The 23,413-nt window shown below is 42.6% G+C and overlaps 1 protein-coding gene across 1 annotated transcript; it reads right to left on the bottom strand.

Annotated features, from left to right (window-relative positions):
- Positions 1–1,617: 1,617 nt before the first annotated feature.
- On the bottom strand, positions 1,618–14,395 carry LOC148678227 (histamine H2 receptor-like). Its single transcript, XM_088632696.1, has 6 exons — positions 14,160–14,395; positions 13,891–14,011; positions 7,354–7,432; positions 7,008–7,267; positions 6,332–6,508; positions 1,618–4,776 (listed from the first exon to the last, which is right to left on the bottom strand). Exons 4-6 carry the CDS (start codon positions 7,259–7,261, stop codon positions 4,086–4,088), a joined length of 1,122 nt encoding a protein of 373 aa, XP_088488822.1. The 5' UTR covers positions 7,262–7,267; positions 7,354–7,432; positions 13,891–14,011; positions 14,160–14,395; the 3' UTR covers positions 1,618–4,085.
- Positions 14,396–23,413: the final 9,018 nt, after the last annotated feature.

Below are 23,413 nucleotides of genomic sequence, written 5' to 3'. Positions count from 1 at the left end.
AGTAGATCCTAAATTCCAAATTTTTGATACCTCAAACTCATAAGAGAAAAATAAAAACACCCTTAAAGATCATAGTGAGGAATATTGAACAGCTCTCCAGATTTAGTTTCAAAATGGTCTGATTTTTTTAAACAGACTGCAACAACAAAGGCTTGCACTATCCTCCAAACAAAGTGGGGAAACCCAACTGGGAAAAAATGCCCAAGTAAAATGGCAGAACTGGTTTGTGACTGATATCTAACTTAGTGTGCTGTGCCCTCTCTCTGGAGGAAGGGCTTGTATTCACCTAGTCTGCAAACAGTTTGGGACAGATTGAGGAGATTGGGTGTCTGTGAGACTTGTTTTACAATGTCTGAAAAGCAGACTGTAAAGAACTCGGACTTCACTACAGAAATAACAGAGTTCCAAATTTCAGTTACAGTGCCTTAAAACTATTCACCCCCTTCCAATGATATCTTCATTTGTGGATTAACCAAATGTGAATTTTATAAATATGTGAATGCTCAAATGTAACTCTTTAATGGGTCAAAAATTAATAGACTAAGAAAAATCCCAAGATGAATTATGTTGATTAGTATTAGTATCAGTATTCATCTTGTGAGTCAGTGCTTGGTGGAAGTGCAATTGACAGCAATTACAGCTGTGAATCTTTTTTTGGATCCATTTCTAATGACTGCACACTGAGAAATTGCAGTTTCTACCTATTCTTTGCAAACCTGTTCAAGCTCTCAAATTCATGGGGGATGGACATCGGTTTCCAAGTCTTGCCACAGACTGGGTATAGGTGTACACACTCTGTGCTCGTGGGACTGACCGTTCTCTGCAGCTTTGTGCCTTGGCTGCAAAAACCTACAACATTTTTGCAGCAGGCAGGATTTCCAGTAGTACATATTACAGTCCAAGTTAAGAATTAATCTTATGTCTTTTCCCATCTAGTAATATCAGGTATTGTCACTCATGGCAGCCAACACTGATGAGCACACGGGCAGCTCTCTTCCCAGACAGTCCTCTGTGAACTACGCACCTCTAAAAATGTCACATAAACTGGCAGACTGGCCTAAGTAATGAGTGCAATTGCAGCCACCCAGCCACAGGAGGATGCTCAACAGCTTCTAATCCTAGTATATAGACACAGCAGGTGATGACTATGTAATTATTGGTAATTAGTGAAGTTGAACATTGTATATTCTCACGTGGGTATAATAAGGGTGTGGAGTATAAAAAGGGTAATGCAGATTTCTGATATGCAATGATGGAAGTAGAACAGATATCTGATCAGCACTGGGTAAAGATAATTGATCATTACCTTCATCCCAGGTAGAAGGACAAGGAAGAGGATCTTGGACATGGACACTGGGACACTAAACTCACGGCAGTTGACTGAAACACGATCCCTGCTAGTCAGGACCGATTTGTACAGTATATAAACACCACGACTGCAAACTCATCAGTAAATTTCCTCTCCAAGCAATGCGCCTTCAGAGGTGGGAAAACTAAATCGGTTACAATCCTTCACAGGGCTGCTGCGATGAATGTATCATTTCATGCAGTGCTAGTGACTGCTGGGAGAGAACGGAGCCCAATACGCAACACATTTCTGTTTTGTGACTCATAAAATAGGTCTCATGTCAAAATACATTTATTTTCTGTACAGAATTCAGTCAGACCAGGTGCACAATGTAGCTACACGATTTAAAACGAAGACTCCTGCAGGGTCCTTCATTTGGGGGAAAAAAAATAAAAAAACAGGCTACTAAACTACCTTGTAGCTGCTGGTCAACACAGTGTGTGTCTGTGGGCTCTCCAGGGTCCGAGGAGGTCTCTCCACAGAAGCTCCTGCTCGGTCTGGGGCTTTTTCCTGCCTTTGCTTACTGGACGTACCGAGTGGGAGGTGGTGTGCAAGGAGCAGCAGTCTCGACAGTGTTGGGGCTGGTCACGCTGTGGCTCTGGGCTCACTTCTGGCAGAAGTGCCAGAACTTCTGTACAGCGGTAAATGACACAGGCTATAGTGAGACAGGGTCAAAAGCTAAGGAAAGTACTGTATAAAAGAGAGGCCTGCAGTGGCTGACACAGGAGGTTGCGTTCTTGTTTGGAGTGCAGGAAAGCACTGTTTACACCCTGAGCCCCCTCTTGAAGAGGTGCTTTAGTCTTTTTTCAGAGCTGGAACAGGTCGAGCTGGCCCTTCCCCAGGACACAGCTCAGGAACGCACAAAAGATAAATGGAAACAGAATCTGCTCTGATGGTGCAGGTCTCTTCCATCCACTTCACCGTGAGCAGTGTGGTTAATTGAATACCACTCTTGGATCCAAAGTGAACAAGAAACTGGGGAAAAAGAATTGTTTTACTGTATAGACAGGGTATTGCTAATGTATAGGAACAGCTGGACTGTTTGAATAGGTCTGATCTTCACATTGTAAAAAATAAAACGGAAACAACTGATATATAAAATGGTTGATGTTCCATATAACACTGCCTTTTTATACCATTTGTACATTTAAACATTGCTGTCTACAAATTGTCTGTGATGTTGAAATTATCTGCTGTTATTCAGTTTAAGGCAGGGGTGTTGGACTTCGTGCCGTGCCTAGAGTCTTCTGATTTTTTATATCAACCCCAGTAGTCAATAAAACACCCTAATTTTATTCTTTGCTAGAGTAAAGACATTTCTTGAGGTCTTTAAAAGTTGACTAGTCAAAACACTACATAAAGGTATAGACACCTGTGAAGCACCTCAGAACCTGGTTAGAAGTGGTGTAATTATGCACTTAACTTTGACACTATTGGTTTTAGGTCTCATCTCAGACATGGCACCTCCTACATCACAATTTGGCACCTGGGCTCTATATGTTGGAATCGCAATCACTATTTGAAGTTTACTGTGCTTCTTACAGGTCCCCAACAGCTCTTGCAGAAGTGTCCAGTTTTTTTCTGGAGGTGTCTGCCATTAGAGTTGTGGTGAAGCCCAGCCTTGCAGGTGAAAGCTGGAGTCAAGCGTGGTTTATGCCCACTGAGACAGACCAGACCCTGTGCTGGCCTGGTGGCAGGGGTGAGGCTGGGCTGTGATGCCGACTGCTTGGCACTGGCTGGGAGAGGGTAGCTGTGCAGTGAAATACAAGATAGGGAAAAGGATGAGAGCGCAGTAAGGAAATTTGGAAAGATCCTGTTTTAGAGAGGAGGGACAGATATGGAGGAGAGTTGCCCAGCACAATAGGATGGGGCAGTGGCACACCTGAGCTTAAAGATGTGCACCAAAGGTTCAATAACAATTGCTTAGTGAAGCCACCATCAAATTCCTAACAATAATACTAAAAGCTGGTATTACTGCTTTTTTGGATTATCCTAATATAATCAGTTCCATTTGACGTGTCATACAAACCCTGTAGAGAGGAACAGCTCTTGTCTCACGATGGCAATGAATCCTGCAGGCTGATCGTGCTTGTGTGCAGCTATCTGAAGGTATGTGTCAGTGTGAGACAGCTGGTTCGGCAGGTTCTCAACTGGGGAGTGTGCTGGGGTTCTGATCATGGTGGAAAGGTGCCTGTAAATTTGCCATGTTGCTAAGTCTGATGCTGAGTGTGAAGTGAACATTGTACTCCAAGCACAGAGAGTGTGGTACTTATATTGAAGGTATTCCTGTGTACATAAGCACCCTGAAGCCTCATTGTCTTTTACGAGAGAGAAAGGACAGAGACTTGAGTGTCCTGGAGTGCACACTGTCTGGGCCATCGTCAGGCAGCTACGGTATCTAGTCCAATACCATTCATGCTTTGTGATACCGTGCTTGTCCAACCCCTTTGAACATTGCTTGGTGTTCACAATGAGGACGATGTAAAGGAACATCCGCAACAGATGTCACTGATGTCTTAAGAGTTCTGATATTTTTCTATTCACGCCCTGTCAGTAGGAGTGTGTTTCCCACAGTTCAAGACGCAGGTGTCAGCACTGCACAGTTGGAGAATGCCCCTCAGCCAGCATGTTTGAGTGATGCCGACCCAAATTGCAGGAGAAGAGAGCCCACAGCTACAGCAGTGGGACGTCAGCGGAGTCCATTTCCCTCGGGGGTGGGGGGTTCCGACACACCGGTTCACTGCTTGGGCTGGCCCTTCAGCGTCAGTGTGGCACTGGGCAGGGCCGTGGTCTTGTTGCTGTACTCGGGGTCCTGCGCGGTGCGAGAGAAGGTGACGATGGACACCATGTCCTCGCCGATGTCCACCTGTGAGCGCCAGCGCCGGCACACCAGCAGCTTCTTGAGCGCACGCTGGAAATCGCGGTTGAGGAAGGCGTAGAGCATGGGGTTGATGGTTGAGTTGCAGTAGCCCAGCCAGGTGATGATCTTGAAGAGGCAGCTGATGGCTGGGCTCTCCCCGCCCCAGCCCCGGGCCGCCAGCCACACGTTGAGCACGAAGTAAGGCAGCCAGCACATAACGAAGACGGAGATGATGATGCTCATGGTGCGCGTGGCCTTGTTCTCCAGCTGCAGATTGTTGGGCCGCCGGCTGTCGGGGTGGTAGTGCAGGTCCAGGGTCTGAGAGACGATGCGGGTGGCCTTGAGGCGAGAGGCGCGGTAGATGAAGAAGTACATGGTGCACATGATGAGGAAGGGGATGTAGAACGCCAGCGCCGAAGCCACGATGGCAAAGGTCCAGTTGGTGACAAAGACGCAGTCGTGCCCCGAGTCGTAGGCCAGGCCCGGGATTTCGTTCCAGCCCTGCATTACTGGAAGGAAGGAGATCAGAGACGAGTACACCCAGATCGTCACCGTCATCACAATACACCTGGACAAAGGGAAACAGAGAAATAGAGATATTATAGATGTACTGTGCAAATTCCCGTCTCTATTACAACTAGAAAACACTCTGTATCGAAACCCTGCCAAAGCCAGGGAGAAACATGGGAGCCGAACTGTATCTTAATTAGACAGGCTTGCCTTTGAGGCACAGTGGTCAGTCTAGGAAGGTGTCTGGGAAGATCAATACTGCTGACATGACAGCAGCACACAGCCTGAGGCAGAGACATCTTGCTCTCTGTGTCTCTTGATACAAAAAGGTTTTGTTCATGAAAAACCATTTGCACACACTAAATACAATAAGTATCAGTCTGTTGAGTGACAGTTTTTATTTTAGGGTTAAGGGTGATGGTTGTAAGTAAGGCTACAAGCCAGTTAAGAGTTAGAGAAGGAGGTAAGGTTATATTACAGGCTTAGGTAGTAGCTTGACTTAAGGTTAAAACTTGGTTAGGCTTAAGATTAGGGTTAGTGTTGGAGAGTTGAGAGGTTTAAGGTTGGGGTTAGGATTTAGGACCAGTGCTAGGGTTGGGGCTAGACTTAGGGCAAAAGCTTGAATTAGTATTAACAACTAACAGTAAGGCTGGAGCTAAGGTTGCAACAGAGGATGGGTTTGTCTTGGACTAAAGGGAGAGCATGGAGGACGTGAAGCAGTAGGGTAAGGGCTACATAAATGTGTAAGGTTGTGGTAAATTCTAAGGCTGATGTTAAAATTGGAGCTGCTGTCTCAGCTGGGTTGGAGATGCAGCTAGTGCTGTTATTAAGTCAGGGTTAAGTTTTACATCTAGGATAATGTGGGGTTGGGCTCAGGGTTTGAGCCAGGTTCAGAATTAGGGCATGAGTCCCTTTTGGAACTAGAGTTAAAGGTGAAGTTAGGGTTAGGGTTGCAACTAGTTGTAGTTTAATTAAAGGTTGAAGTTAAACTCTCCACACCACTGGACTGGTACTGCAGGGAGACAGAGAGGGGTCAGGGGTCACTCTCCACACCACTGGACTGATACTGCAGGAAGACAGAGAGGGGATATAGTTCAGATTGGGGTGAAATAGATAATTACAAAATGTTGCATAATTGTCCTCCCATATAAAGTCTCCTGACTGAAGTATTTCACTGTAGTAGTACAAGCCAGGTGTAAACCTAGGTTTAAAAATGCTTTAGCATGATTTAAACCAACACTCAAAAGAAGATTAGGGTTTCTCTTGTTCATAGTTTACAGGTTTAATAACATTAAAATAAAGCCACAGCAGATCAGTATGGAAAAATATAATTCTTAGTGCCCCATAGAGTTAAACTTTTTGCTTATGGATATTTATGAATATCAAATAAGGTGAGGCACTAACTATAGTATGGTACTATATTTATGCTAGGAATTATGTTTGCATCCTGTACTGTAAAAGAGTAAGGTTTATGCTTTCTTAACAATACCCAGATCACGTGACATTTTCTTTCAGAATCAGAGCAGCTTTGGAAAGCTGCTTTCTGAGCAAAGTGGAAGTGTATGAACAGCATGTTTCAAGCCCTGTGTTTACACTGTGGAGAGTTTGCTGACCTGCGCCGGGACATCCTCCGAGGGTAGTGGTAGGGAGTGACCACCGAGCAGTAGCGGTCCAAGCTGATGAAGCACAGTGTGACGATGGAAGCTGTGCAGAACAGCACGTCGAAGGATATCCACATCTTACAGAAATGCTCCCCAAACAGCCACACCCCTGTCACCTCATAGATGATACTGCAGGGAGACAGAGAGGGGTCAGGGTTACTCTCCACTCCTCTGAGTCACCAGAAGGGAGTAGATCTCTGAAGGTAGCCAAATGCAGACAGCACCCCCTGGTCACCAGAACGGAGCAGATTCCAGACCACAACCCCTGGTCACCAGAAGGGAGCAGATCCCAGACCACAACCCCTGGTCACCAGAAGGGAGCAGATCCCAGACCACAACCCCTGGTCACCAGAAGGGAGCAGATCCCAGACCACAACCCCTGGTCACCAGAAGGGAGCAGATCCCAGACCACAACCCCTGGTCACAAGAAGGGAGCAGATTCCAGACCACAACCCCTGGTCACAAGAAGGGAGCAGATTCCAGACCACACACCCCCTGGTCACCTGAAAAGAGCAGATCCCAAATCCACCCCCCAGTCACCTGATTAGGGCAAATCCCAGACCACACCCCCTGGTCACCTGAAGGGAGCAGATCCCAGACTGCAGCCCCCTCCCCAACCCCAGCTCACCTGAAGGGCATGACGAGGCAGGCCACCAGCAGGTCAGCCATGGCCAGGGACATGATGAACATGTAGGTGACGGTGCGCAGCCGGCGCTCCACCGCTGGGCAGATGAACACCACTGTGTTCCCCAGGAAGGTCACTAGGTCAATCAGCGTGAGCAGAACACCCACGGCCACCTGTGGGGGGGCGATATCCAGCTCTGTCAGTGAGGACGCCACGGACAGGTTGGCCAGCCAGGAGGAATTCCTGTTCAGGAACATGGTCCCCTGCAGGGACACAGGTATACAGGTGCTGTGAGAGTCTGGACTGTGATACACTGATCTCTTCCTTCACCAAGTCACTGAAATCTCACCTGTTCTGCTTTAGTCTTTCTTGTAATGGACGACTTTTTATCTGCTCAGGGCCCTCGAGATGTCCGAAAATGGGTGACACTATAAAATAAAATACTGATGAATTATTAATGAACTGCATTTGCAGACTTTATATATTAAGGCAACACCAGCAACCAGAAATATAAAGTCGTTAGTTCATCATGAGTCAATTTATACAGTATTGAAATGTGTGTGAAATTCAGAAGCCATGAAATCTGTCATTTTCTGGCTGAATCAGAACCATAGGTACAGCAAACCCTACAACTACTGCAGCCTATATATGTTAAATGTCTCAAAGGACAGAGGATTTAAAAACTCAGCATCCGAGAAGGCAGTGCTTTCAAAATCTATACAGGCAATGTCCTTAGCAACAACAGCTCACTGGACCAAAGATCTTCCTGGTATATGTGTCAGTAAGCAGACAGAATAGCACTGTGGATAGGTTTGCCCCCAGCAATGCTGGTCCCCATTCATACTAGCTGGAGAAACTGGGGTAAAGTACCTCACTCAAGGTTCAACAGCAGTGTCTGCAACAGGGACTCAAGCCTACAACCCACCAATCCTGAGTCCAGAGACTTGTCCACCACAATACACTGCCCTTGTGAAATCTGTATAAAACGGAGAGACTCCCTCCAAAATACTCTCTTCTATGTACTTCCAGAATGGGAACAAATGACTGAAACGAATATGCAAATGTTAGTAGGAGCCTCACCAATGATAGATGCAACCCTTCCAAAGCTAATTTGTGCCTCTTCAGAAGCGAAACAGAACAGCTGATTATTAGAATGATGCCAATTTAAATGAAGAAAAATGGAGCTGCGTGAGTTCTGCATTATGAGAGGAAGCATAGAGCTGGATGTGCGATTTCATTGCTTGCTTGTGCCTCTCAATGTAACAGTATAATTCGTATAAATACAGTATAAACGAGAAAGAGAAAGAGTTCACTGAGAAAGAGCCCACACTGATATATAGCCAAGCTGGTTGAACAAATCACTCTTTCTAGATAAAATGTACATATGGAAATCTATCCATCCATGTTCTAACTACCTCTTCCAATTCAGGGACACAGGGAAGCTGGAGCCTGTGTCGGCTAGTGTAGGGCACAAGGCGGGGTACGAGTACACTGTAGACAGGACACCAGTCTACTGCAGGGCAAACACACAGACACACCTAAGGCCAATTTTCCCTACCAGCCAGTTTACCTACATGTACAAGTATGTTTTTGGACAGTGGAAATAAAACAGGAGCACCTAGAGGAAATGCACAGGAACATTGGGAGAACATAATTCTTTGTAGATAGCGCCCCAGGTCCAGAATTGAACCCAGGGCCCTAGTGCTGCAAGGCAGCAATGCTAACCACTACACCACTGTGTTTTTTTAAAAAGTGCACATACTTTAAAAACATTCACACTATACAGGCTATGAGCATGTCACACAACCAATACTTTATCACAATCTGAAATTCATTTCACTGTCTTGTGAGGGAAGCTGGTCCAGACAAAATGCCTGCCCTGTATGGACTACATTCCCCAGAATCCTCTAGGGAATGAGCAGATGCTTCAGCCACATGATCAGTTACAGAAAGGTAATTTGAAGGTGAGGTTTCCTGAGTCAGTTGGTTAGTTAGCTGGTTGATGAATCTGCTAGCTGAAGGCCAGAAGGCAGGTAATCTTGATGCATTTTCACCTGGAAGACAGATACTATGTGCGCAGGCAGGGCTGGCCCTAGCTTTTTGGGAGTCCTTGGCAAGATTTTGAAAAGGGGCCCCTGGAGATCACAATTTACACACACACTACTATTATCAGCTCCCACCCCAACCTTACTGTACTATTTAGAACAATTAAAAAACTAGAAAACTTTGAAAAAGACATAATAAATAACTTAAACAAGAAGCACACATTTTACAGAGATGACATTTTAACACTGAAAGTAATAACATGAAACATGAACCTGTTAACTTCAACCACTTCAAGGAGTCTGTCTCTAGCTACAAAACGTGTACCATTCACTAGTTACGTGGATCCGACAGACTCAAAACTAAATGAAATACAAATGCGTTATTACAGTTACTTGATTTGGAAGAACTGTTTGGAGATCTCTGATCCTGCTTCCTTTTCTCAGTCCCCAATAGGTTCATCCTCTTGGAGGACGATGTGTGTTTACTAGTTACAACTACATGATTTAAATTTAAAACCATTACAATACAGATTGCAATGCATGTAAAAAGTCACATGTAATGTTTCACTACAAGTAATTAGATGTAATGGAATGATTAATAAAACTGATCCTCACAACATAATTAAGTTTCTGAAATTAAATGAATGGCATTTGGTATAACAGCAGCTGAAACCGTACTGATATTATCATCTAATGAGAATCATTTAATAATAATAATTGCTTACACTTATATAGCACTTTTCTGGACACTCCACTCAAAGCACTTTACAGGTAATGGGGATCCCCTCCACCACCTCTCACAGCATCCTCAGTGTCTGTACTGCTGAACACTGACAGCATTGACGTTAGGCTGCTGTCTCAGGTGTTGAAAGCCTTTCACCACATGGTGACCAGTGAGTACTGATCAAGTGTTAAGGTCATTTTAACTGCAGTGCAGACACAACTCAATTGAATTTGCAAAATGATGAGACGTCCAGATGTATTTTTCTCTTGAGGGGGTAACCAATACCAGGCATTTTTATCAACTTCAGTATACAGTAAGTCCTTGAAGCTGTTTAATTATGCACCTGAAACTGTATTAACCAAACAATTAAAGATTTTGATACAGGGGAAATCCTGACCTGCAATGGACTGGAAAAGTAGTGTTTGACTACACCTCAATTACAATATCTACAGTAAAAGTACCAAAATGTGCTTCACTGTCTCAAAGAACCAAAAAGGCCTCCAGTCTCTTTAACCTGCAGGAATAGAGATCCATAATATTTGTCTGTGGTGTGGAATGTGTCATCTTGGTCCAGCTGTTTGAATTCTCTTCACCTGGAGAACAGACTAATTAACAACAGTGAAAGGGTTCTGTGTCCTCTTGCATTGCATCTTGAAAATACTGATCAGCTGTGGCATCAGCTCTGACTCGTCTTGGCCACAATCAAGGTTTCTAAGGAGCAGGACCATGAGAAATGGCTGCCTTTCTCCTTATTTGGAGTCGTGCTGCATGAATGAAGCTTCCCACTTGTGCAGGAGATATATCTTTACTGGCAATTTTCATGCTATTGTTAGAATTCTTTCTAGCAGCAAGCAGACTGATAGGATGTACTGAATATTTGCCTCAGCTCCAAAACCTCTCTCATGGTCTTCCCAGAATTGAAGCTGGCTTGCATTGCTTGCTAAACCCCAGCTGTTTCTTTAGACTGTGCCTGATACAGCTAATTTCTTCATCGATTTTGATCTTTGCTTATCCCACTGTAAAGACTTGATTGTCTGTTGCCACAAAGCAAAGACTTTCAGTAATAAAAGTGATAATGTATGATAGTTATACCTTTTAATTCAGACATTTGCAATATGGGTGCAAATGTGTAAATAAAGATGCCAGCATGCAAACAATGCTTCCTGTGTCTCACACCACAAAAAACCTCTGCCTCCAGTCCTACACCTCTCTGCTGCCAGAAGGACAGCCTTCTCAACAGGCTCATTCTCAAGAAAATGCAGAATGGACACTCATGTTGAGGATTGCAAGAAATTGCATTTCAGAGACAAAATTATGTATTTTCAACTTTCATAAATCAGAATGAGGGGCCCTGGAATTCTGTTTTGGCGAGCTCTGGCACAAATGAATGACTGTGGGCAGTCCACTGGTGGCGTGTTGTGCTGAGTGGGTATCAGAGTCAGCAGCTGTTGTTTCTAAGTGGAGCCACTCTTCAGAGAACAGAGCTAGGGATTGTATTATGCTCAAAGCTCAATTCAACAGACCACTTGAACTTTTAGATTAATCAGCTCTAATTTGCAGGCAAGTTACAGGTTATCCGTTCTGAACAAATCAAACAAGCTTGCCTGGCATTTCCCGTCAATAGATTCCCTACTGACTGCAGTATTTGCAGACTGCAAAATCTGCAATATTGTATGAGGCAGAAGCAAGGCGAGGTGGAGATTAAGCAAACTGTTGAAGCATGACTAACAGAGCCCAACTTGCTCAGAGGGGCAGAGTGAGCCAGTATTCTCCAAATCCTTATGTCCTCCCAGTTTCTTTCCCTCTTGTATTCCTTTCCTGTGGATTGCAGGCAGAGAGCCGTGAGGAGATGGCAGGTCATCTTCGACACCTTTAAGTGCATTTGACTTCATCTCTGGAGTCCAGGTACAGTAAGTGAGGAGCTGCCCGCTTCTGTCAGCACATCTTCCTTCTTGGTAGTTACTTCTAGTTATATAAAGTACCTTGCGACTCCTAAAATCTAGAACACCTTATATAATGTATTATTTCATTATTTTCTTTCAACCAAATCAGTAAATTTGGTCGTAAGAAAAGGTCCTAATGTACATGAAACTGAAACCCACAAATTAGTAAAGGAACGCTTAAAGGTTTATGCCATGCTGAAAAGAGAAGAAAAAAAATAACTGTGGAGCTTTGGCTGTGGAGCCTTCTTTGGGCATGCGACATACCTGAAGAATGCTCCACCTGTAATCTTTTCAGCGTGGAATAAACCTTTACTTGTTCCTTTGCAGCCTACGCAAGCTGACGCAGCTACCCACTGTACTTAAATCACCAAGAATTAGCATACATTTACAGCAATCATATTAGGCATAGCTGCATGAAGTTTGCATGTTCTCCCTGTGTTTGCGTGGGTTATCTCCAGGTGCCCCGGTTTCCTCCCACTGTCCACAGTCTATGTGCTAACATGCTGGGAAAACTGGCCCTGGTGTGAGCGTGTGCGTCTGTGTGTCTGCCCAGCGATGGACTGGCGTCGCATCCAGGATGTAATCTACTGTATCTTGCACTCATTGATTGCTGGGATAGGCCCCACAACCCTGAATTGCACGGAGCATTTAGGAAATGGATGACTGGATATTTAGAATAAGACCTGAAATTCATTGGGATGTAAAATATCAGTGAATCTTTAGAAATCGTCAGCTGCTAAATCTTCTAATTCTGGTGAAATCAATCAGAATGTCCCTATCTGAATACTGCTATATCCTCAGTCCAGACAGTTTCTGATGTCAAGGCATGCACCATGTTCAATTCCTCAAATATGTTAAACAGACTTCTGAATCCGGCCATTTTCTGCTGGCTATTAAGCTGAGTGACAGGCCATGTGAGGGAAACTGTCATTAGGGCACTAGTGTATTAAAACGCCACTGATCCTGACTGGGAAATCCAATCCAGAGCAGTGTAGTTAAACAGAACACAGTCTGTCAGCCCATTGTGTCACAGGACAGCGAGGAGCTGTGGCAAAGCAATTTTGGAGGTTTAGCCACCAGGGAAGCTGTAAACTGTGCAATTAAGAGGATGTGCAGTTACCCATGATAAACCAACTTAAAAAACAGACGCGCTCTTGGTTGAAATGACAAATGGTTTATGGTATTCTTTATATATTTTCTTTATATATTATGCAAACCATCTCAGTCTCTCCTATAGCTCTGACATTAAATTTATCTATAGCATAATATAATATAACACTCCTATACAGTAGCTCTAGCCTCAAATCTCTATAATATCTCTATATCTAATATCCTATAGACTCAACATAATGAAATCCGGCTCTTGTATAGCACTGATATGATGAAATCAGTAGATTTACTTATTGTTATTTTGTTAGGTCTTGTGGATTCGGAATGCTTCATACTGTAAGTGTTTACGTCGTATAATTACAGAGTATGTCAATGATGCAGTTTAATAGACTAATAATTTATAATTAATAGGTATGTTTCCTACAAATTATTATTAATTATTATATAATTTGATTGGTTTGAGGTTAGACAATTTCCTACAATATGAATATTTATTTGCACCAGCGAGGTATCCGCTATCATTGACAGATAGATCTCCTTATACGATTATGGCAAGAGCAGCCCCCCAGTGTGAAGAAACGTATCAGAAAACATTACAATATCCTCCAGTCTATAGCCAAGACTGCTCGCAGACCTGCGAACAGCCCCTCGTCGCCTCTCGCTCCCTGGTCCCTGAAGAATCTAGTCGCGCTCACCGCGACAGCCGCGGGGCAGTCCAGAGCCCCACTTTCACGCACTACCCTGGTGCAGTAACCACCAGTGATTAACTGAGCAAAACCAAAATGACAATTAAATACTTTACAGAAGTGTGTAACGTACTCCATAACATACAATACAGCCTTTCAAGCAGAGTTTAGCAAACAAAACATCTGTAGCAATCCATACTGTCCTTTAAATACTGAGCACAAACATGCGGCGTTTGAAATTTTACATTCTCCGTTTGCAGCCTATTTCCCCAGGTTTACAGTATACACCTAATAAGCCAAGGCATTAATTAAACTGAATGAATTTACAAATACACAATCACAAATTATAACTGACAGATTTAGGAACTGAATACTCACCTCCACCCGCAACCTGTCCAGAAACCAGTTATCCAGTCCACGTGCGAGATGTCAACAACACCTCGATAATTGCCAGGGAGTCGAAGCCAATTAACATGAACAAATTACTTTCTAATCCGACCTGGTGAAAGCACACAGAAACATATTTAAACAATTATATCTACAGTCAAATTTTAGTTTGATGACATAAGAACATATGAAATATATCAATACAGGAACTAAATAGAGACCAAACAAGTAGCGGAAACACGGTCAAACAACAGTATTACCTATAACGAAACACGCTGAAGTACTTGCTCTGTTCCCCCCCAAAAAAGATTTTCAGCCCAATAAATCCATGCGCCGCACCAAGGCTACACCCAGTTAAGGCATCATCCACAGTCCAGTCGACTCACAAAGCATCTTCACAATGTGCCCGTCTATCTCTGCCTCTCACATCGCCACTTCTCCGCGTCAGGTAGCAGGACTGCGCTTGACTGATTGCAGCGATAGCCCCTGCTCGGTGCATAACTCTTTGTCCGCTGTGCTGGTCTTTTCTTTCCGCAAGAGGGAGCTCTGCGCATACGGTATAAAAGCTCACTCCCTACGTTCCTAAAGTATAGGTATTCCAGTAAAAGACATGAATAATAATAATAATAATAATAATAATAATAATAATAATAATAATAATAATAATAATAATAATTAATCATAAGCTCTATCATATACAATTTTAAACTGCCAGGATATATTAATACATTTAATCACTTTAAATGTAATGCACATTTCTGTAGACTGAGAAACAGGCATCTCAGGTGTATTTGCCAGCAGCCATATCATCCTGCAACTCACAACTGGCAACCCACTGAAGCTAAGCAGGTGTGAGCCTGGTCAGTACCTGGATGGGAGACCCTCTTGGAAAAAACTAAGGTTGCTGCTAGAAGAGGTGTTAGTGGTGCCAGCGGGGGCGCTCACCCTGTAGTCTGTGTGGGTCAAATGCCCCAATATAGTGACGGGGATACTATACTGTAAAAAGGCGCCATTCTTCATATGAGATGTAAAACTGAGGTCCTGACTCTCTGTGGTCATTAAAAATCCCAGGGTGCCTCTTGAAAGGAGTAGGGGTGTAACCCCGGTGTCCTTGCCAAATTTCCCATTGGCCCTTACCAATCATGGCCTCCTAATAATCCCCATCTATGAATTGGCTGCTCTCCTCCCCCACTAATGTGGGGTGAGTGTTCTGGCGCACTATGGCTGCCGTCGCACATTGGTGGTGGTGGAGGGGAGACCCCATTACCTGTACAGTGCTTTGAGTGGAGTGTCCAGAAAAGCGCTATATAAGTGTAAGCAATTATTATTATTATTTTTATTATTATTAGTACACTGTTCCAACACTTTTCTCTTTACTGAGCTCTGAGACATACAGTACATAGGGCACTAGCAGGAGACACCTGTTAGCTGGATGAACCAAGGTAACACAGTAACACAGCTAGGCTGGGGAAGGTGAAACAGCTGCAGATAGCGGGGGCTGGCTGGGGCAGGCACGGGGGGAGGAGGGAGCTGGCTGGTACAGGTGGGGATGGCTGAGGCAGGTTGAATAGGTGCAGATGGCTGGGGCAGGTGGATCAGGGGCAGACAGCCTGGGGAGGGGGGTGATGGATGAGGCAGGTGGCACAGGAAAGGATGTTCTGGGGGGGAGCTAGCGGGGGCAGGAGGGGCTGGCAGGGGGCACCTCATGCCTGTTCTGGAAATTGAGCTCGTGTTGAAGAGGGGCTCCCTGCCTGGGCAATTGTCTTGATTCCTTTTCCATTCAGCTCCTCGCAGCCCTGCACCAGTGACGTCAGCTCTAGAGCCTGTTGGAGAGAAAACAGCCACTTGCATATTTACACATTGTGAGTAATCAGTCACCTAAAAGCATGGCCACATTTTTTAAATGGATCTGTAATGATGTCTTTGTGTTATTTGCTACACATCTGTAAAAGCCCTGTGATAAAACATTACCATAAATACTAGCTGTCAGGTTTTGTATACCTGATTCTCATAAAAAACACCCTGGCCAGTAATACCAACCCCTGAGTAAATTATAGCAAATTAAATCTAATTACAAACCTTTGCTTCATTTCGAGACAAGCGAAATGTTTCTGCAGGTTTCGAACATTTTATTACCATTGAAACAGACTTGTAACCTTGTATAAATGCAAGCTGTTAATGGAATGGATAATTGTATTTTTACATTTAAGACAAATACTGTACATTTAAAAAATATATATTATTTGAATTTAGATGTATGTGTAATTGTTTCTAGTATGCTGTTGATAAATGATAATGCATGTTACTTCTTTGTAAAGTTTTTTTTAATTAAAGCGACAGTAATGGAAATGTGATTATACATTGTAAGTATATTCAATAATTATTTGTGATTATGCTGCAACACCTCTGATTTTATTTACATTTTGCAGATAACGAAACAAGCATCTTTACATTCTGTTCACGAGGTTCTGTAAACTTACTCAAAGACTGAAGAAAACTATAAGAGAAGAATTCTTCATATTTAATTTAAACTTACAATCAGGTCAAATCATCAAACTTTACAGGACTTCAACACATTGGAAACAAAACTATTAACTGTTTGATTCTAATTTATCTTAAATATAAATTAAGTGTTTTTGCAGCACTTTTATTGTATTTTTCATTTTTCTTAATGTTCTAGAGGGCAGATCACAAACTGTTCCTTTAAAAATGGGAATACATTACCCATTCCTTGATTTTCCATAACGTAGGGCTTTCTTGTAAGAAAGTCTTAAGAGTTAGTAGGGAAGTTATGTAAATATCCCAAAGATGTTCAGAGAGAGTTATTGTCTATTGTTTTTGTCTAGTTATTTACAATGCCCTAGGCAGAGAAAGTGATAGTCACCTGACGTGCAGACATCACAGTGTACCCTTGACTTGCGCTTGCCCTAACCCTTAGCCCAAACCCCAAAAGGAAAATTAACCATTCATGTGGAATTTGATCAAAAGTCTTCTGAAAATCAAAATATCCTTTCTGAATGTCGTAAACCTTTTATTTGGACTAAACCTGACAGTCTGAGAATATACAGTACTTCAAAACACACTGTATTATGTTCATTCCTCCCCAGTGGTTCTCTCACCTCAGCCTGCCTCTTGATCGAAAAGACGAGATCAACATGACCAGTTCTTCTGCTCTGATAAACTGCTTAAGAAAGCTGCCACTCACCAACTCATTTGAGCTTTTTAATTCAACTGTCCAATGATGGTGGTTACCTATAAAATCTGCTGGACCAGGGGTCTCCAGCCTTCAGGAACAGGACTGGAGACCTCTTGTCTTAAACATGCAATCCACATACATTCACATAAGAAATCAAATTGTTTTTAGAAATGATGTCATTTTGTAATGTGTTCAGAACAAGAAAACAAAGTGTTCATCAACAAATTTTAACTTCAAAAAGTAAAACTTATAAAGGACAATCTCTAAATATAGTCATTACCCCGACAGTTTACACAAATCTCACTGCATTCACAGAATAATTCATGTCTTCTTAATGCACCACAAGAGGCTCCACGCCTGAAATGATGTGGACAGTATCTCTTTAATTCACTTTTCAGCAAGATGAACATTTACTTACCAGTTAATGGCTCACATGCCGACACTGTTCCTCAGCTCTGAATTCTGTGGAAAGAGTCAGCAATACATGAACTATACTCTCAAACTGTTCAGGTTGAGTCCAAATAAAAAAGGATATTTTGATTTTCAAAAGACTTTCGATAAAATTCCACATGGATGATTAATTTTCAAATTGGGGTTGGGGTGGTGCGGTGGCTCTGTGGCTAAGGATCTGCGCCTGTGGTCAGAAGGTTTCCGGCTTGTAACTTGTGGCCGGCAGAGGAATCCTACTCTGTTGGGCCCCTGCGCAAGGTCCTAAACTCCAACTTCTCCAGGGGTGCTGTATAAAGGGGTGCTGACCCTGTGCTCTGACCCCAAGCTTCTCTCCCTGTCTGTGTGTCTGTGCGTCTCATGGAGAGCAAGTTGGGGTATGGTAAAAGACAAATTCCTAATACAAGAAAATTGTACAGTATATGGCCAATAAAGTGATCTTATCTTACATTTGGCCAGTGCAGATCTGGAAAACAAATGCCGATTTTTAAATATATTTAGTACTAATTTACTCATTTATAAACCATAATGTATTCACTGTCTTCAAAGTGGCTTAAAGAGAACTTAAATTAATTTGTGGTTTCTTAATCTTTGATGTACAGAACGATTTAAGAGAGGAGAAGCTTTGTTCTGTATGCTGAAAGTATACTGTGTTCATTTATTATTACACTTTGCTTTTAGGCGGCAAAAAGAACATGGCTGAGTTACAATTAACCAAAACAAAGCTCATCAAGTGAGCTGTGTCACTAATTGAGGTGTAATTGCTCATTATATGATATATATCAATCATTTTCATTCTGAATGCAGTGTAGCCAAATATCTGCTTGTGACACCTTTCACCTTTACTCATATTACACTCCTAATTGGCACGTATTAACATTGAAAACTACCAGCAGGATATCAGCCTCACGAGGATACTGCACGACTGCTGGCTTTGTGCCACACAGAAACACAAACAGGTCCTGAAGCTCCATTATCCTATTATAAGAACAGATTAACTGGAAATAAGCTCCGTGTTCCGGTTCATAAATGGGCCTTTTTTTGACACGTAAAAAAGAAACAATTCTTTAGAAAATCACTTTTTATGATAATAATGAGTGGGACTGGAAAAAGAGAAAATTGTTAGAGACTAAATGAATTCAAGATCTGGAGAACAAGAGGCTTGATTAGGACTAATGGGTCTATATAATGCTTCTCCCCCAAGACTTTTGCATCTAAAGACTTGATCTGGTTCGCTGTGACAGTGTATCTTGAGGAATTGCTGAAAGCCAGGCTGTCTATTCTACCAGGTTCCTCCTCCAAGACATCGTGAGATCAAGAGGTAAAGAAGTTAACAGGGGAGTAATTGCATTCAAATCTTAGACGAGATCTTATTAAAGGAACAGGCAGCTGTTCAGAAACAGAATCAGAACTGAACTCACCAGAACTGCCCCCCCTGGGTGGAGTTGCTTGGCTTAACCTGAGCGGTGAGTTTTGGCAAGTTGGAGGTGCAGGTCCTGAGCAAACCCCTTCCTCTGAGTGCAAGAAAGTCCCCAGCAAAACAGCAGAGAAACCCATAGTTAATTCACTCATTATAATTAAGACTACCTGCTCTGTGTTGTGAAAAACGAATGTTTATTTCATTTTTAATCTCTGTAGTTATTTATGAAGCCATATACATAGTGGGTCATATGCAATGGGCCGAAGCAGTTAATCTTTCCAGCACTGATTCAATCCCTTTTTATGGTAGGCCCTATACCAGGCATTCTTTTCCAGTTTGCTGAAATGGTGTAAATGGAGTAAGATTCCTTCACTCTGGGGGCTGTAGAAGGAGTGCACCCAAGCTCAGCTCTAATTTTCATTCAGCAGCTTTAACCTTCAAACCTTGCTTACAGCACTTTGTGCATAAGCAGTGCCAGGGAACCTTTGGTAAAGAAGTAATTTATTAGGGTGTAATAGCTGTTTGCAGAAACCTTTTCGTAACACATACAGTGAAAATATTTCCTAAAATTCCTCTTTCTGTTTAGCTAAATATTGCTATAGAAAAAAACTCAAAACAAAAGTGATCTGCAAGGTATGGCTGGATAGCAATATAGGAACACGGCACACACTGACATGCTCTTCAGCTGTTTAGAACTCCCGGTAAGTTAGTTCTTGATCACTATTCTCAGATCATACATAGCAATAACACCTCCAATTAGTCACTCTGCCCAGCACCAATCACACACTATATCTGAGCCTACCATAAAAGGTACATTACTTCAGGTATTGTAGTTCACTGCAAGTATCCCAAACAGATATAATTAACAAAAGCACAATTATCCAACTGGATATTATGTACTAAAGAAAGAAGAAGGAAAAATCCATAAAGATATGGAAAAAGAAAAAAGAAAATATCACTCATAATTACTATTCCTTAGGTTTTCAAGTTTGCAAGGTATAAATCCAAACAACATATATTATTTTCCGCAGTATGTAAGGTTTGCCTCTCTGAGACTGAACAGCAGTGTTTCCAGATGCTTTAAACCTCAGTGAGGTCAGACAGATCATTGAAATCTGCAGTAACTACAGTAAGTAATTTCTGTATTTTTACCAGTAAGGCTCTTCTCCTTGCTAATCCTTTGCTTCATCTGGAGAGACGGTTTACCTGTATTTGCCATTCTACAAGGACATAGAATCATGTAAAGAAAATTTAGCTCTAATCATTGAACCAATCATTCAATCATTATATTTATGGTTCTCATCAGCTGTGGTGCAGATCTGGCTACCCAGAGAGCACAGACTTATGCTCCCATTATGCTCCCATTGCCAGGAGGAATAAGCAGAGATGATTGAAAGATGTAAAATGAAGTATATTGGATATGTAGAGGGAAAGGGGTGGACAATGGGCACTCTCACACTGAACTATGTTAGACGCCAGATCACAGGAAATGGATCAGAGATTGTAGGATACCAGACAAACCTTAGGCTAAAGAAGTGGTTTCAGGAGCAGCAGTAACCAAAAGAGACTGAATCTGAGACTGAATCTGAATCTGAGACTGAAGACACAAAACATGTTATCACAGCCGTATAAGAGGGCGGGTAGGGGAGAGAGCAGAAATCAAATGATATTTTGAGGAAGATATAGTAAATAATTTCAACCTCAATGAGGGTTCTGAGGAGAAAATAAGATTTGAGAATCTGACGGATAGTTGGATGGGACCACCAAGTCATGTTGAACACCTGGAGTCAGTGAAGAGAGAAAGGATTGTAGGACTCCTGAGCTGAGCTGAGGGCAGGACGCCTGACAGGCCCAGGGCTGAAGAGGAAGTTGGTATACTGAAAAATGGAGAGAAAAGGAACCAGATATGGGAAGACATGATGGGCAGTAAATAATGAAAGAATTTCTGGAAATAAATGTGGCAGTAAATAACAAGTTTGAAAGTAAAGGCTGTAACACTTTGTTAGGGCACAGTCCATGAATAAGCTGAATGCGAGGAAGAGAGTCATATTATGGAATTTATAGTTTTTGGAAAACAATGACAGGAATGATTCTCAAATGTCAATTGATACAATATAGATATATAATATTCCAATAATCGTTCTGAAGTTCAACAAAACTCCACTGATGTGTCAATACCATCTAAAAAACTGAGGTGGGTTTATATAAAACAGCATACTTACTGTAGGTGCAAAAGGTGATTCCATTGCTATTCCATTATTCTGCTTTGGAAGTGTCAATCATAGCTTCAGCAATTGACCAGAAGAACAAAAGAAACCAAATTTAAAACGAATCTCCAAAAGCGAGTCTGCTTTTCCAATGGGAGGTGTGCCAGGAGGAGGTCCAATGGTCCAGGCAGGAGAGCACCAGGGCCTGAACGAGGACTGTGTGGCTGTATTGGTGAGGAAGTAGCAGAGCCTGCGGAAAGGTGGCAGAGGAGCAGGGAGAGAAGGTGGTGGAGTGAAGAGGGAGAGGCTGACAGAAGGGAAGAAAAGGAGTTAGGTTGTAAACACTGTGAGACTGGTGATGTGCAGACTAATTGGAGGTGTTAACCCTTTGCATGTTCTACAACATGGGTCAGTGGCTATCTAGAAACAGTTTACTGGTGGTTATAGCCTGCTGAAGCCAGTTTTTGTGAATATGATGCTATTTGTGGTCAGCTATTTTTGGCTCTTGTATCTTTAAAATAAATTGCAAATGTTTCACAGTTCACCGTGTTCGAGTTTCCTCTCACTTCCTGGGTGAGGAAATTATGTGAATGACCATGTGGCTCAGACACAGTCTCACTCTAATGGCTAGCAAGAGAATCTGCTACTGTGACACAGAAATAGTTCAAGATGGTTAAGAAAAATATTTGAAGCAGAAATCTGATTTCATTGAGCAGACTTTAAACAGTAACTGAGTATTTTTTAATTCATGTGTATATGAAAAACAATGCCCATTATTCCACAGTTAGGTGTTTTTGAAAGCAAAACACTAAAAGTTCTGCTGAATGAACTCGCTTTAATGTGATGGGTTTACTATAGAAAATGTCTTCTTTAGTTTAACCTTCTTTGTCACAGACAAAATGCACTACCGGCAGGCAAGAAACAAAATCTTTTGAGAGGATTTGTCTATTGCAGCACCCCAGCATTGCCTCAGAAGGCTTTCCCAATTAACATTCTGCAGCAGGAGGGAGGTCAGAGGCTTTCAGCAGTGTGCGGAGATAACATCTTCAGCACGAGCCTGTGTCCAGCAGCCCCTAAAAAACAAATGAAATCTTTGCTGATGCAGGTGACACCTTGTGGAAGGCAGCTGATGATGGGCGTCTCTCCTCCAGAGGCTGTGAAATGGCTCAGCTGCATTTAAATGAAAATCACTGAATATTTTCTTGGTAGCAATAAAAGAGCAGTTTTATTCTTGTCAGATTGCTCCCCTTTTTGGAGAATTTTACAGCATTAATAAAAGGACTTCTTTAACCTTATGCTTAACCTTAACCTTAAAAACTCAGTTATGCGTTTGTACCAGATTCCTCGCATTATTGCTTAACCTGATCAGTGAGCTAAGCAGTATTTCAGTATTTTATCAACTGGTATTGTTTTAACATGTTACCAGTCATACATTTGTATAGTATGCTTGGCAGCTGCAGTCTAGTTCTTTTCCAGTCAAACAATGTTTTCACCTGGCTATGGTTAACCATGCACAGTATGAAGCATTGCTCATTTTCATTATGGGAGACTCAAGTTTGAATAGAACCAGGGAAATTAGTCCATTTGTTCAGGTCAGTGTCTACCTGTTTATAATGTTATTAACATCGTGCACTGTGGTGGGATTAAAAGATAGAGAATCCCAGCACTCCCGTTGACTCAGAAAAGCCATGGAACTCCAGCCCAGTTCAGAAGTGGATTTTTTCCTGACCAGGAACAGACCTCAGGCCTCCAGCTCCAAATCTGCTATCGGTCTTATCTGGTTCCATGGTCTGGCACCTGCACCCTTCATCTTTATCTGGTCTCCAGCACAGCTCAATCGTTCGTGAGTCCACCCCCAACTTGACACCAGTCCACACACCCTTCTATCATGGCCTTTCCTGCTGATATTGTAGCACCATGGAGCTCCAGCGCCACTGTACCCCCAATACCACCCTCAATGTCTATCCTCTCCCTGCCTTCACTCTTCCTTCTCTCATCCCTTCTGCTGTCACCACCTGGTCTACTCCTTTATTCTTCTTTTGCCCCCTTTTTTCATCGGCAGAAATTCTACCCATCACTCCTTCAACCCCGGGCAACAACTTCCATATTTTGTTTTGGAATCCCAGTTGCTTGATTAGGACTGAATGTTTAGGGCCTCCGTGAATATATAAAAATGTAAAGGTTTAGTCAAGCAAAATTATGGCAACAAATTCACGATCTAATTCTTTTAAAGTCCTATATCTA

Source organism: Lepisosteus platostomus, chromosome 1 (assembly GCF_059453375.1).
Source record: "Lepisosteus platostomus isolate fLepPlt1 chromosome 1, fLepPlt1.hap1, whole genome shotgun sequence".
NCBI classification, from domain to species: domain Eukaryota; kingdom Metazoa; phylum Chordata; class Actinopteri; order Semionotiformes; family Lepisosteidae; genus Lepisosteus; species Lepisosteus platostomus.
The sequence above is the reverse complement of the archived record's forward strand: the minus strand, read 5'-3'. Positions and strand labels throughout refer to the sequence as shown.

What these genes read in the sequence shown, in the direction of transcription:
- LOC148678227 (XM_088632696.1), bottom strand. Translation starts at nt 7,261, where the DNA reads ATGTTCCTGAACAGGAATTCCTCCTGGCTGGCCAACCTGTCCGTGGCG. An exon ending in TGCCTCGTCATGCCCTTCAG is followed by an intron (nt 6,509 to 7,007) that starts GTGAGCTGGGGT and finishes GTCTCCCTGCAG; the next exon opens with TATCATCTATGAGGTGACAG. An exon ending in CGGAGGATGTCCCGGCGCAG is followed by an intron (nt 4,777 to 6,331) that starts GTCAGCAAACTC and finishes CCCTTTGTCCAG; the next exon opens with GTGTATTGTGATGACGGTGA.